This window comes from Calidris pugnax, unplaced genomic scaffold, assembly GCF_001431845.1.
Source record: "Calidris pugnax isolate Ruff unplaced genomic scaffold, ASM143184v1 scaffold82, whole genome shotgun sequence".
NCBI classification, from domain to species: Eukaryota; Metazoa; Chordata; class Aves; order Charadriiformes; family Scolopacidae; genus Calidris; species Calidris pugnax.
Window position 1 is genome coordinate 3,078,148 of NW_015090833.1, and position 14,343 is coordinate 3,092,490.

Below are 14,343 nucleotides of genomic sequence, written 5' to 3' on the forward strand. Positions count from 1 at the left end.
TCCCACTGCAAAAAGTTGCTTGGAATTATTTTTTTTTTCCTGCACCTGTTGGAATAATCTCCAAACTCTACCATCTGTGAATTTTGCATTTTAGCACTTGCACTATTAACCAGCTACTTCTGCTGAGTAACACTTAAAAATGGTATTCTGGGACCTCCAAAGCCTAACTGTGACCCCCCAGCAAGGAACTTCATGGTAAGTTTTTGTATTTAGCATGGCTTTAATTTTGTTTAAATTGTCCAGGTGTAGGTTTTAACAGGCTGGTTGGCAGCACTGAGTAATCTTTGCTAATAATTTCAGCCTGCCTTCACCCTCAAACAAAAATCCCTGAACATTTTAGAATAATTTTCAAGTTTCAGTGGTATTTTCGAACTGCTTTGCGTACCCCAGTGTTTATAAGCGAGTAAATAAACTACTGTTGAAAACATACTGAAGTGTTTGGAGTCATGTTTGGTTTTTTTTCCAAAAGATTTCAATTTCAGTTACATCATTCTAGAAGGCGAGACGCCAATGACAGACTGTGAGATGCAAGAAAGAGGAAGTTTCTGTAGACGAGGGGATAGATGCTGTCAAAATAGGGTTTTTTTAATAATATTGCTTCTAATTAGTTCTGAGAATTTGCTGTCAGCTGAGAAGCCACAGCGCTGCAGGGAAATGTCCCCAAATGCAGCCTCAGCCAGAGCTGCTGGGGTTTCTCAGGAGGGAGAGGGGGACGGTACCTCAATGCTCCACGTGCTTTTGCTGGACACAAGTTGGTTCAAAAGCTGCCGTCCTACACGAATCCACAGCACTATTTAAAACTTAAAATTGTACTTTAAATAAAGTATAAGTAACACCTTCTTTGCCTTCAAATGGCAATTTTTTACATTTAAAGGTCTTTTAACAGCTGGTGGGACAGAAAACAAATACATACTCAAGGTTTTTTGTCTTTTTTAACAGAATGGTTACGCTTAGAAAACAGCACTCAATCCTTAATGTTTATTAAGAATTTAAATACTCCAGCCGTGAATGTAATCTAAGTAACAGCTGGTAGGAATTGCAAATAAAAGTCTTACAAGAATTATTTAAAATAACGCTTCCAATGCAAAGGCTGTAATGGGTGACTCCTGCCCCACAGCAGCCCAGTCTGACCCCCAGGACCCATCACGGACCCTGAGCCAGTGCCCCCCCTGCCCCCCCGTGGCTGCCAGAAGGGGTTCCATCAGATGGTGCGTTTGTCTACCCCTGTGTATGGCCTGTGGCTGATGTTGTCTTTACCTGGTAAACAAATGGGGGTGATATTGGTGCTAAATGAGACTTTCTGCTCCAGTGTAACCAGTACAATAACAGTCTCAACATTGGCAAGATCATTTTTTATAACCTTTATGAAGAAAAATTTTTTCTGCTGCTTCTTAGCAAAACGAGCATTTGTTCAAAATCCCCCAATTTAATCCTCAAAGTTGAGGGGTTTCTTTGATCAACTACTGCTGCTAGAACCCAGTTGTCCCATAGAAGTGACCCACCTCTAATCCTCCTCGCTCTGTCACTAACGTCACTTGCCAGGGAAAGGCTCCAGGCTCCCACTTCTCCACTTCTTCCACACAACAACGAAGGCAGCAATAACTGTTAAAACAATTTAAGATTCGGACACTGAATTATTATGCTCCCATGGATTAATTTAAGTTAATGATTCTAAATGTAATTTCTAGATTGTTTTGGAATAGTAAAATTGCTTGCAAATGACTATTTGATTTGGAGTCCAATTTTCATTAGTGGGTATCACATCCTTTGGAATGTTCTGTCATCAAGAGAGACGGGTTTGCTGAGGAATTTGGGTGCAGAGAAGTAAGTATTTGTTCTGAATGTAAATGAAGGTAATTGGAATATATGGATATTCTAATCTAAAAGATAAGAGGAACAATTAAGCTTTCACACTGTAAAATGTTTCTTTCAAAACTGTCTTGAATCTTGAGTAATTTTACACAGAAACTAAATTAGCATTTCAAGCATTAAAAATAAAAAACCAGAAAGCCCCCAAGGCAGTGCTCTGCCAAAGGGCATTCAGTGCCTTTTCCCCCCACAAACACTTCTGGAGTGTGGCTCATTTTTCAGAAACAACACCAAGCAATTTAAAAGCATCAACAATGTAGTTATTTATGAAACTGCATTCTCCTGAAGAGCTGGAATAAGCTGAAGGTTCAGCTTGTCTCTCTGCAAGGACTGACCTCAGTTTGTGGCGCTGATCCACAACGCCGGCAGCAACAGGGAGCCTGGGGCGAGCCCGAGGGATGTTAAAATAGTGAACAATTTAACAGATAAATATAAGGTCAGTATTAACTGCAGGAGCACAGCTCACACTGTGACTCTCACATTTCTGGTTTGGTTATGGGTCCTCCCCGTTAAGCAGCAATTGTGCAGCACTTGCCATTTTGAAAATCAGAGGCGTTACGACATAAAGGCGTTAATCTGTTTTCTAGAGTGAATGTTCTACAACGAGGTGGTTCTGCCTCCCTAACTGAGAGGTTCTGTAAATCTAGATAAATATTTACACAAAAATTTTCAAATTCACAAATATTAGCCCTGACTCACCGATGCATTTCACCATGGGTTTGTTCCAAGAAGCTTCCCTTTGACATTCTGCTACGAAAGACTTCGCGACGTTTTAATCCTCCAAGAAGCAGGACTAGAAATAAAAGGTCAAATTAATTCCAGGGTTAATTACAGAAATAACAACAGTTGTCCTAAGACACAATCACCTAACCGTGATTTTCAGATCTTGCTGTGAGCACACAGGGACCAGAGCATCTCCCGAAACTGCCTGCTGGGAGCAGGGTGTTATTAAGAGCTAAGTCTGAAACGCGCCATTCAGCAGGAAGGCCCAAGTCTTCATTCCAGATTTAACTCCCCTGGAGAGACGCAGGGAGAAATGAAGGAACATTTAAAACCCTCGCTACACTGATCTGGTGAAATCTTTTGTAAAAAACATTCTTTTCTTCTGACATAATTACAAGCAAATCTCTAAGCGGCAGCATTCAAAGAGCACCCGTGTGGGCACCTGTACACACAGGAGGACACAAACACCTCGTTTTTGGGGAGGAGGCCAAGGCTCCCAGCTCCAAGGCCAGGCTGGATGGGGCTTGGAGCACCCTGGTCTGGTGGGAGGTGTCCCTGCCCAGGGCAGGGGGGTTGGAACTCAATGATCTTTAAGGCCCCTTCCAACTCTGACCATTCCGTGATTCTGTGACAGCAAAGAAGGGACATTGCTGAGAATTTCAGTGCACTCAATGCACCTCAGTGACAGCAAGAGAAATTGTTCATGAGAAAAGGCACCTACGTGTTCAGTCCCTGAGGAATTGAGGCTGGCAGTGGCAGTAGCAGGGTTCTGATGTCACTGGAGAGAGCAGAGCAGTCACCCACACCGTGCCGCGCCTGCACTGGTGCCGTGTGTCCATGGGGTGGTGCTTCAGGACTGGGACACGGCCAACCTGCACAGGATCCCAAAACAGAATATTCCCTTTAGGAGTGAATTCGTTACTTACTCCTAAGGGCTTTTAGGGGAAACCCCACCTTTTCTCTGTCCTTTCTTGACACTGTGTCACTCACACAGACACAGATCTACAATTGCTGAGAATAAAAGGAATAATAAAATAAAAGGAATAATAAACATAAAAGGAATAATAAACATAAAAGGTGCCTGACTCGGACCAAAAGCTGCAGCGACCTGTGTGAAGCCAGGTCCCAGGACCTCTGCTGTCTCAGCACACACCTCCTAACTCTTGACAAGGTGGGAAAATTGTTCTCTAAAATAAAATCAATATGTCTGGATCCGAGTTGAACTGTAAGATCAACTCAAATTCTGGAGTTCCCTTAAGACTTTACTTCAAAAGGAAACCACTTTGCAGCTACATTGTTTAATAGTTCAATGGCTTGATTTACTACTGAAAAATGAGCATAAAACCAGTGTTTCAAAGCACTACTATTTGGTCACTATTCAGGCCTTTCCAGAATGAAGTTCTGGGAATAGTCTGGACTTGAGAACTGAACAGAGGCCTCCCACCCACCTGCTGCCATGTATTTCACCATCATCTTCCTCCCAGAGTGTGCTCCTGAGAGCTCAGTTATGGAAGTCATATTCCCAACACTAACCTGCCTCTTAATTTTTGCAGGCAAAGTCTTTCCACAGAATGGGCCAAATTGCTTTTTGGGTATAAAAAGAATGAGAAAAGACAAACCGTCTTTATTCTTTCTTCCATGAGGCTTATGGACAAACAAACCAATTTTAATACAATGACTCCCTGAATTTGAACAGTCCTTTCTTGCAAAGTTTAAAAAAACAGGGAAGTGGTCGGAGTGATGGCTCCTCGCTCTGTAACTCACAGGGTGCCTTTTCCCAGAGCACCCCGTCTGCCAGGGAATTCCCAGGGAGCCACTGGATCCATGCTAGAGAGAAGCAAACTGGGATCACTGATCTGTGATAAGGGCAGAGGCTGTGATGGAATCTACCAAGTCATCACACGTAGGTCTGCTTGGTTCTGGCTTTGGTGAATTTCCCAAAAAAGGAAGGTGTTGAAAGGAACAAAGAAAACCCCAACAAAACTGAAGAAGAAATGAATGAGGAGAGACAGTGGGAGATGACACTGTAGATTAACATGATGAAACTCAGGCTGAAGAAGATGCAGTGGGAGAACTGGCCCTGTCTCACAAAAGCTGTGATGAAATGCAATAAGCTTCACCTTACCTTGAGGACATGGCAGGGGCACAACAGGCCTGGGAGTGCCTCCACATGAAAGGTCTCTGTAAATTCCAGGGGGATCCGGGAGCCATCTTCTACCTGGATAGTGCAGCTGTGGCAGCTGAGCCAGGGATGAGGTGTTGGATTGTCAGGGCTGGTGATTTCTCCAAGCCTTTCAGTAAAAATCTGACCCTGACAGTGGGCTAGAAAAAAAAAAAACAACAGAAAATGAGGATCACAGTTGTATTAACTCAGTTCAGCCAGACTGGGTAAAGGCAGTGGATCCTTTTCTACACTAGTCTATCCCTTCGAGAAAGTTTCAGAGCCCCCTGTCTCCCTACCTGTGAAATGAAGCCTCTCACACATTTCACCAGTGGGCACTTGTCAGTGTTGAGAAAATTGCCTTCTCTCTCTGCTGTGGCAGGACCAGGGCACGGGCATTATCCAGAAGCAGGGCAGGGAAGGATCCCAGGAAAGCACCACTTAGTGACAGGGCTGGAGGTCAGGAATACGTGTGATGGCTGGAAGCTCCTCAGAAACATTCTAAGATGTTAAATTTGCAGCTTGGCTGCTCCACCGGGCGTGTGGAGAGCAGCAGGACAGCTACCAGCTCCTCAATTCCAGAAGCCTCTGAATGCAGCTCTTTCTTTTTTAATGCCTTTGTTGCCAGACATTTAGAATGTAATTGTATTCTCTGAGCAAAACCAGCTGTGCCTCTTGCCAACACAATTGGAGCCACAAATGCTCCCTGCTGAAGAGAAGCAAGAAGGAAGAGCCACAAGTGCCCCGAGGATCTCTGCTTGTTGACAGCATGTGATCGCTGTGAAGTGGTGCTTTGATCAGCTGGGAACAAAGGCTTTATGATGTGCTGCAAAAGCTGTAGGAGCAATCCTTTAATTGATGAGGAATGAGGCACTGCCTGATAACACCCAGGTATTTTTGCACCGCTGTGACACGGAATTGATTTTAAGAGGGAGATTGTTTGACTTCGGATTGCATCCTTAAACACACTGTGCTGAGCTCCACCAACACAAATGCCATTATCCAGTCATTAATTACAGATTACCAACTAAAACAGACCATGCAGTTTAAGGTTGTCATTTTAATGGAAGGGGACCAAGTTGTGAACGAGAACATGAACATTATTGTCCCTTAACTAACTATGGATTTCATTGGCCAAGATTCTAAGCTCCTGTTCTTCAGAGAATGAAACCTGCTTCCACCCCATATCCATCCAACAGCCCTCCTTGCTGCTACAGGAGGTATTTAGATACAAGTTTTTACTTGGAAAGGAAAGCAGGAATGGGTAAAATTATAAGCTTTTTATTTTATGTTTGTGTGGCTCTTAGCACAACTAATGCCACAACCCAAGTCATGATGCACGCGGGTACTGCTTCTTTTAGCACAAGCTGTAATTTCAGAACAATCTTTCCCTGTCCATCTTCCCAGAAAGTTATGAGCAGCTGCTTTTATTTCACATAGACCTATCCATCACCACAGTGACTGAGCATCTGTGTGCTCTACTCTGAATTCATTGTCCCAGGTTTTCAAACACAGCTGACAAAAACACAGAGTAAAACAGCTAATAAATGCCTAGAAATGCCTATTCTGTTAAAACTGAGCACTCTCATAATTTCTAAATCCTGTTTGAAACGCCTCTCCTGGTCCAAAGAAGCAGAGAAAGCTTGACTAAGTCACCTGGAGGTTCTGGCTGCCTCCGAATCCAGCCTAAAAGCACACTGCTTTGCAGAAATCGAGCTACAATGGGAATTAAATCTTTTCCTTTCATGCTATACTTGTAGAGGATTATCAGCAAGTGGGTTTTTTTCCTTAATTGTTATTACCTCATTCTTCCCAGCTAAATACACGTTTCTGTAATTCCACTGATTGTGCCTCAAACTACAGAAGCATTTGACGGCTTTGTAAGAATAAAGCATGTTTTGCAGCACACTCTCCTGAGCTGCTGCAGGTGCTGCTGACAATGCTGCCCCTGACGCACAGTTCCCCACCTCCCTCCAGGCTTTCAGGTCCCACTATAACGCTCCCCTCCACCTGCTGCAAGCCCAGGCTGAGAAACACCCCAAACCCTACTTGATATGCAGCTTTAGCAGAACACTGCTCATAGCCATCTATCTACCAAAAAAAATCTGCTTCTCTGAAAAACTGAAATTTCCTCACGCTGTGAATATCTGTCCCAGCTCTACAGCCCCTACAGGAGCAGTCTGGAGGCAATTACAGGAATGAAAACATGGAATCCTTGGGTGTGAAAGATGACTTAGTGGGAAGTCTTACCCTACGCACACAAGCCACAATATAATAAGTACTATCTTTACACCCTTGACTCCCTACTGAAATCATTAGGAAGCCAGAATCTCAAATCTTCTGCTAGTTCTGCATCAGAGTCCTTCCCTGTTACCTACAAACCCAGCTTTCCCCAGGCACAGGGTCTACTGAGCACAGAGGGGATACTCAGGTTGGCGAGATTAAATTCCCTCTTACAAGAACATCAGAGCTAGACAGCAGCAACACCTCAGTTTCTGTCTACCATAATGATCCTATCATCTGCTTTCCTTAAACTATGTTTAAAGGAATGTTATTAGGCTAAAGCTCAGCATAAAAATATGTAAAAGAGAAACGGTGGAGAAAAGACCACTGCGCAGTAACACACACACACGCATGGAGAGACAGAAGAACACTGTGTAGAAACAAACACCATGGTTTCTGAAGGCTCTTTACTTTCTCTAGTAATAAAGGGCAAAGGGACACGTGATGAAATTAAAGGCCAAAAACCACAACTGATATAAAATCAGGATTAAGAAATAGCATATAATTAATCTGTGCAACGTGCTGTTATATGTCTAAGGCAAACTTTTATACGCTAGAGCCCTAAATTAAGCTTCAGCTAAGTAGCCTGTAGACCACACAGGATCTACGCTTCTGTATGGAAGCACACTTTAAAAATCACCCACTGAACTGTCTGTCCCACTGAAGCACAAGATGCTGGGCAGTATCAGAGGCAGGAAACGGGAGATGAGGGATCCTGAGCCCGGATCCATTCTAACATGCATATTCCAGAATTGCTCTGAGCCTCCCCGGTGCTGGTTGAGCAGCTCCTCAGGGCAGTGATTGCTCTGCATTCACGTGGCAAAAATCAGCACCACTTCTCTGCACAGAGCTGGGATCCCCACACTGTTACACTACAAGTAAGAACAGTGCCCCATTAATACCTCACTAATTCAGAAAACTGGCCTTCACCTTGTTTTGAAGGTCTAAAGGAAGAGAAAGACAGAGACTAATAGTTCTTTATGCTTCATTACATCTGTCTCCTTTAAACTCAGTTTCATAATTTTGAGGTGAGATTTTCGTATTACAGTTTGGAAAAATGTGAGTCATCATCAATAAACTCTCTTGACTCGTGCTCACATGAGTAGCCCAAACTAGCTGACCCAAGAGAAGATCCTCTGCTAGCCCAAGGGACTTTGCAGCTTGAGGATGAAAAGGCTTAAACTGGACCTAATATCTCCTGGATGTGGCCACTGGGAGTTCCTTTTGTCAGGGCAGTATTTTTTTCCCTAAGTTTGCAAGCAAGAAAGTCATAAACTAGCCAGCACAAAAAGGATCAAATAATTTTTTAACACCTGCCAGCAGAAATGCTGTCCCTTGACTTCTCAGTACAAGCTTTAGAGCTGTCCAGAGAGTGCTCAATTATGCTTAGGCCGTATTTTTATTAGAATCAGAGTGAGCTGTTTGCCAGAGGCTTGAACTCTGAAAAATGACCCCCTCAAAACTTGCAAGTCCATTGTCATTGGCTCATTAAGTCTCCAATGAAAGGCGGGTCATAAATTGTATCACCGCGCCATGGCAAAATTTCAAGCTGCTTTGATCATAATTCACTGTGACCATGAAACAGCTTCTGAACAAGATTAAATACGGCAGAGGAAAGCCTTGGTTACTGCTCACACAGCCTCTCTGCCCCCACATCAGTTCTCTGCAGCATTTACCTTCTGCAACACTTATTAAGCATCTTCCCAGTATGTCAAGACACTGATGTTACCTCTCATTCTGCAGAGGGACGTTCAAAGCTGCTATCAAGGGACTGGCCCAAGGTAAGACAGAAGTCTGCAAATGCAGTGACCCGAAGTTGAGTGAAGTGTCTCATCTAAAAGCCTCTCCGTGCCCTCCCATGCTTGCTTGGAAAAGGGCTCCTCCCCCATTCACTCCAGGCACTAAAGAGTGGAGATGGGGTTGGAGAAACTGAATCTCATAAATTACAATTAAAAGCAACTTCTGCTAAACTGCAGAAATAAGGAAATGCTGACTGACTAATGCTCCTTAATCCCTCGAGTTTTTTAATCTTCAGCAGTTCACCTACAGCTGCTCAGCTCTGACTTGGTAACCTCTGGCAATAATCCTGTTTCCTCCGCAGAGCTGGGGAGCTCTAATCACTGACAAGTTTGGAGCAGAGCATTTATCCAACAGGCTTTAAGAAGATGGTCCCTGCCCAAAGAGTGGACAGTCTAAAAGGACAACAAATGGAAGTTAATGTGGAGCAGTGACAGGCACTGTCAGGGACTGAGACAGGATCAATCCACACCACAAACAACTGCACTGAAGAACAGGGTTCCTTGTGTTGCATCTGTGTGGGGAGGGCACTGCTGCCTTCCCTCGTGTGAAGGCAAGACCCCGAAGCTGCCCGGCTGACATTCCTGTTACTTTACCAAACTCCTGGAACTCTTGAGGCTTTGCTCACCAGAACGCATTTCAGCCATAACGTGACGTTCCCAATGGGAGATATGTCTGGAGTCACACAACTTGGATTAAAAAGACCCCATCAAAATTCCAACCTTGCCAAAGAGTGAACAGGCTCGGAAAATAAAGAGTTTCCATCTACAAGCCTGGGTGCAGACAAGAGCTTATCTAAAAGGTACATTAAGGAACAAATGTGTGGTTCTGGTCTTGTTGCAGTTTAAGAACTACAGAGGGTCAAGCAACAAGAGCTGGACAAGAGATTCAAGTATCTTCAGGTAGCTGTGATGCTCAGGGGCCTTTCACAATTACTTCTCTCTTATCAGCTCCTGCCTTATCTAACTTCTTTTTTTTCCCCTAGTGACACATGGGAAATACATGAAAATGAACGCCCCAGAGGCTGCCATCAGCTTTCAACAAGGAACAGCCTCTTTATTGTCTGCAGGAGGCAGGTCTGAAAGACAAGGAACCAAGACATACAAGTCACAGAGCAGAGAAGCCTGCAGCCCTTGGGCAGACTGCAACAGGCAGGTCAGAAGGGAGGGCAAACCAGCTCTTCCCAGCACATCTGTCTCCATCTCTGCCTAAGCGCGGAGAAGCTTAATTATCTCACGCTGGAAAATAAAGGAGAAAAAAAAAAGCCTGTCAATATCAGCTTGGTCGGAGAGGAGCCCAAAAATCAAAGCAGCAGCTTTTGCTCTCATCTCATGAAGGGGATCTGCAAAGATCTTTGCTCTGCAGCTCAGCCCAGTGGCTGGAGCAGCTTCAGCCCTTGCATCTTAAGGCCTCTGAAATGTGAGCAGGTTCCAGAACATCAGCTGCACCATAATAATTCCTGATGCACACAGCTCTACCCATCAGGGCAGCCCAGCCCTGCAGTAGCACTGATAAGCTCCCTCTGTTAGCAGCATGTTCAAGGAGGGGGCAGAAGTGTGCACACATGAACGGTCAATCCAAAGCTGCCAGTCTGCTGCTAGTTCACAGCTACTCATTTTGCACCTTCACGTTAAGACCAGGCACATGCTTTATAGCCTAAGTAAATCCATACACTTGTGCTAAAAGCCATCACTTTAGGAAGAGGAGGTTGAATGAACAGGTCTGTTCCAATACACTAGAGACACAAGGAGTTTGAACCCTGAATCAGAGCCAGGCAGCTGTGGCTGGAGAGGGTTTGTAATAGGCTGGAGCTGGGAAGCTAAATGCCAAGGTGGCCATAAGCACTGGAAGTTAGATCCAGTTCTGTATCTCAGCACTGGGGAGCTCAGAGAAACCATCTCCCCACCTCTGACAGCATTTAGTGAGCAGAACGTGTGCTGGTTGTTTCCAGACAGGATTCAGCTCCATGTGGGCAAAGGTGCACCCACAAAGGATGAATGTGACCCCACGTGCGGGCGAAGTGAACCCAGAGATGCCGATGGCTGCGCTGACTCAGACACCTCGCTGCCTGAGGACAGATCAGCTGTCCCTGGCTGTGAGCTGAGAAGCAGAGCCAGCAGGTCAGCCAGGTCAACCTCGCACTGGATGTTCTTTGGACCAAGAGGTCTGTGCCTGGCCTTGTCACCCATCTAACAAGTGGATCGTTGTATCTGGTGTCAGTGACACATGGACTGTGCTGCCTCTTGGCCTGTGTCCTTCCAGGGAGGGTAAGCAAACTACTTCTCCATTAGACTTCACAACTCAACTGTCAGTTTTTCCAACACATCTACTAACTTGGGTCCACAGTACTCAGTATCTCAGCACCAGGGAGCAAGATACACTCAGTTTTGCAAGTGTTTCATGAAAACTCCAAGCATCTGCAGTGGGCAGTGTAAGACAAGTTTCTTGCTTCTCCATTCAATCTGTCTAACGCTGAATGCAGGTGGATGCTGCCTAAGGGGTAACCAAAACCAGCTGCCAGTGCACCATTTCACTGTGACACGCTACTGCTGTCCCTAATGGCAGCAATTAGCCCACAGATCCTCTGCAAACCCCTCTGCTCACAGCCCTTATTCACCCCCTGTACCTTCCTCCTGCTGCACCAGGCACATAGGGAACATCAAAACCAATAAAAAACCACAGCTTTCACCTTGATGCTAGTGTTGGGACTGGCTTAAGGGGATGCTGCAGGTAGGGAAGCATTTCCCAATCTAGCAAGAGCTCACCTGTGCACGTCCTCTTGTTTCCATGCAGTGTGTAGCCAACCCGGCAGCTGCAGTAGTAGCCCCCCACATAGTTGTGACAGTGGTGATTGCAGAGGGGTTCACCATCAGACAGCTGTTTGCACTCGTCGATATCTAATGGGTGAAACACAGAATTAGGCAACCAACACCCTTCAGCAACACTTTGTCTTGGTCTGAGCCACTGTTTTGTGAGGTGGGCTTGTCTGCCTTTAGTTGCTGTGCCCTTCTGCATCTGCCTCCCTCCAACAAGACCACGTTCTCCCACCTCCCACCACCAGCCGCAGTCTGTAAGAGCACAGGGAAGCACCAGCCCCACCAGAGCTGTCTCTTTCATCTCCAAGAGAGGTTGGTCTCTCACCTTCGGCAGCGTAAAAGGCCTCAAAGCCCGAGAATGGTTTCTCATTGGAGTAGTCAGACCGAAACACTACCATGAGGTTGTTGTCAACGGAGACATATGTCTTGTTGTCCGGAGCCTCCTCGGTGTCTGTACTATCCTTCCCACACAGTGTAGCCAAGGTCTTCCCACCAGAGCTCAGCTGCAAAACAGGCAGACAAATCCACCAGATGAGCACAGAGCTTTGCTCTTCCCAACCCACAGCCATGGCTTGGGAAGCATGTGTTTAATAGTGTGAGAAAGGCGGCTTGGATGCTCTCAAAAGGTAATTCTAGAGGTCAGGCCAGATCCAGGGACAGATAAGAGAAAATTTCCCCTATTCTCTGTGACTTAAGCCCATAATTTTGTCTCCCTTTTCCCTTTCAGAGGCCCACATAAAGCTGTGATGCCAGCCTGGGCTCTCAGCACCATGCTTTGTTTATAATGCTCTTGTTAACCTGGCACTCTCAGTCACAGTAAGATAAAGTAAAGCCACAGACAATTGGAGTAAAAAGGTTTCATACACTGACAAATTCAAATATATAGTAAAAGGTCCCTTTAAACTAGTGACTCACTTGCTGTATGATTCACTTATTACAGTTCCAGCTCCTCATTTACCTTGTGTAAATTTCAACACAACAGAAATGTCCTGATACATGGGGGTCATGCACACAGTAGTAAGAACTGGGTACTACAGACCTACCAGAAATGAGTATTCTGTCCTGCCCGAAGGAAATGACATGAAAAACACCACTGTTTGGGGGAATGGGAGCAACTTGCCACATAAAGCCATGGAAATGAGACCTTCCTAAACGGGAACAAGGCTGTCTGATTTAGTGCCATCAGATTCAGAGGTACTGCTGATGCACTGGGGTTGTGTCCTCCCTGTGAACACAGCTCCCTCTTTAACGTGGATCAGGCCCGTGCAAACAACAAAACGAGCGCAGAGGTAGCAGGGCCTCACATCAGCCTAGACTGGAGCACATGGAGTACAAACCCTTCAGGGACACCCCTGATCACCCAAACACTTCCCAAAGACAGTATCTTTGTTCCTTTTCCTGAGGTTGTTTCTCACATTAGCAAGCAAACACACCACAGCAAGAGTTGTGAGTGCACCTTTAGACAAGCTGACAGTATCTTGTTGAGACTATCGCTTCCACTTTTACGGCCTCCCATTACACTCTGTGTAAAGCACTACTTGTTAATTTAAAACACACAGTGTAACTTCAGCAAAATGAAGCTCAAACGGGGGGTTTTTTGGGCAAAATTTCAAACCTTTGGCTTCACGAGAGAGGAACATCAGAATTTTCACAAACAATTCAAGTTTCAGACATGACAATCAGTTCTACTTCCTGGTCCCATGGGCCTCAATAAACACATCATTTTGAAATCAGCTGAGCCTGGACTTTACGAGCAGACTAGAATCAAGTGCTTATGACAGTTTTGTTGGTCCCAAATGTGTTCAGGATCACATATAAACAGTTTTCAACAACTGAGCCTGCTACACGTCACCCTGCCCTACACATACCTTCACGTAATCGTATTCACACAGGTAGGACAACTCCAGGTTGAAATGGGTGAAGTAGATGCGGATAGAATATCCCTTGGGGACAGTAATATTCCAGATTCTCTCCTTGTGATTTGGGTAGCCATTTGGGAAGTTGGGGGACGTGATCCTCCCATACATTTTCTGCAGCACAATGCTGCTGCTTACTCCACTGTAAAGCACAGCCAGCAAGACCAACAGCCTGTGTCAAAGGAACAGAGATCAACGGAGAAAGAGTGAGCACCAAGTTAAATCATACCCCAAAAGCCACACATCCAAGCTGTCAGTCTTGATACCAAATCAGCTATCTCAGTGCTAGCTGAAATCATCATGCCCAACACCCCTTCTCCCTTGACAATGGTAGAAATCAGGAGGTACCAGGGGAGTCATACTGTAGTAACAGCTGAACAAGGTGAGAATCACACTCGTGCTTTCTAAGGGTTGCACAAAGCCAAGTGGCCAGAGGAGCTGGGGAGGTCCCTGTGACCGCACTCACCTCATCGTGTTGCTCTCCTGTCTGAGCCTGCTCTGCTCTGAGCCCCGGGGAAGGAATCTCTTCTGATGTATTTGCATTTTGGGGGCGGATGTATTTATTGTGTGTGCTCTGCTGTGTTTGTCTGGATGTTGAACTCTGATGTTTATCTCCCTTCCACCCCCTTCAGCCTGCTGAGTTCTGGGAACAGCAATCGCTAAAAACCAGCGCGTGAGGCCTCAGTGAATGCCAGGGAGAGGCAGAGATGGAGCTGATGGATTGGGAACGCTGCAGGCTCTTGGAGGCAGCCGTGCTATGGCAGCTCCGTGGGAAGAG

General features: G+C 45.4%; 1 protein-coding gene across 2 annotated transcripts; it reads right to left on the bottom strand.

Moving 5' to 3' along the window:
- Positions 1-564: 564 nt before the first annotated feature.
- On the bottom strand, positions 565-14,108 carry MASP2 (mannan-binding lectin serine peptidase 2). 2 transcript variants are annotated; one of them, XM_014941447.1, is made up of 8 exons: positions 14,032-14,108; positions 13,518-13,737; positions 11,975-12,152; positions 11,599-11,730; positions 4,718-4,914; positions 3,314-3,464; positions 2,569-2,662; positions 565-1,602 (listed from the first exon to the last, which is right to left on the bottom strand). In XM_014941447.1, the coding sequence occupies exons 1-6, from the start codon at positions 14,106-14,108 to the stop codon at positions 3,318-3,320; spliced, it is 951 nt and encodes a 316-aa protein (XP_014796933.1). In that variant the 3' UTR covers positions 565-1,602; positions 2,569-2,662; positions 3,314-3,317. The 2 variants fall into 2 exon arrangements, with proteins under 2 accessions (XP_014796933.1, XP_014796934.1); XM_014941448.1 differs by lacking the exons at positions 565-1,602; positions 2,569-2,662; positions 3,314-3,464; positions 4,718-4,914 and adding an exon at positions 9,864-10,071 and having other exon boundaries at positions 14,032-14,083.
- Positions 14,109-14,343: the final 235 nt, after the last annotated feature.

Coding starts and splice junctions, on each gene's coding strand:
- MASP2 (XM_014941447.1), bottom strand. CDS start 14,108: ATGCAAATACATCAGAAGAGATTCCTTCCCCGGGGCTCAGAGCAGAGC. Junction 13,738..14,031: donor CAGGAGAGCAACACGATGAG/GTGAGTGCGGTC, acceptor CCTTTGACACAG/GCTGTTGGTCTTGCTGGCTG. Junction 12,153..13,517: donor GTGAATACGATTACGTGAAG/GTATGTGTAGGG, acceptor CCTGTTTTGCAG/CTGAGCTCTGGTGGGAAGAC.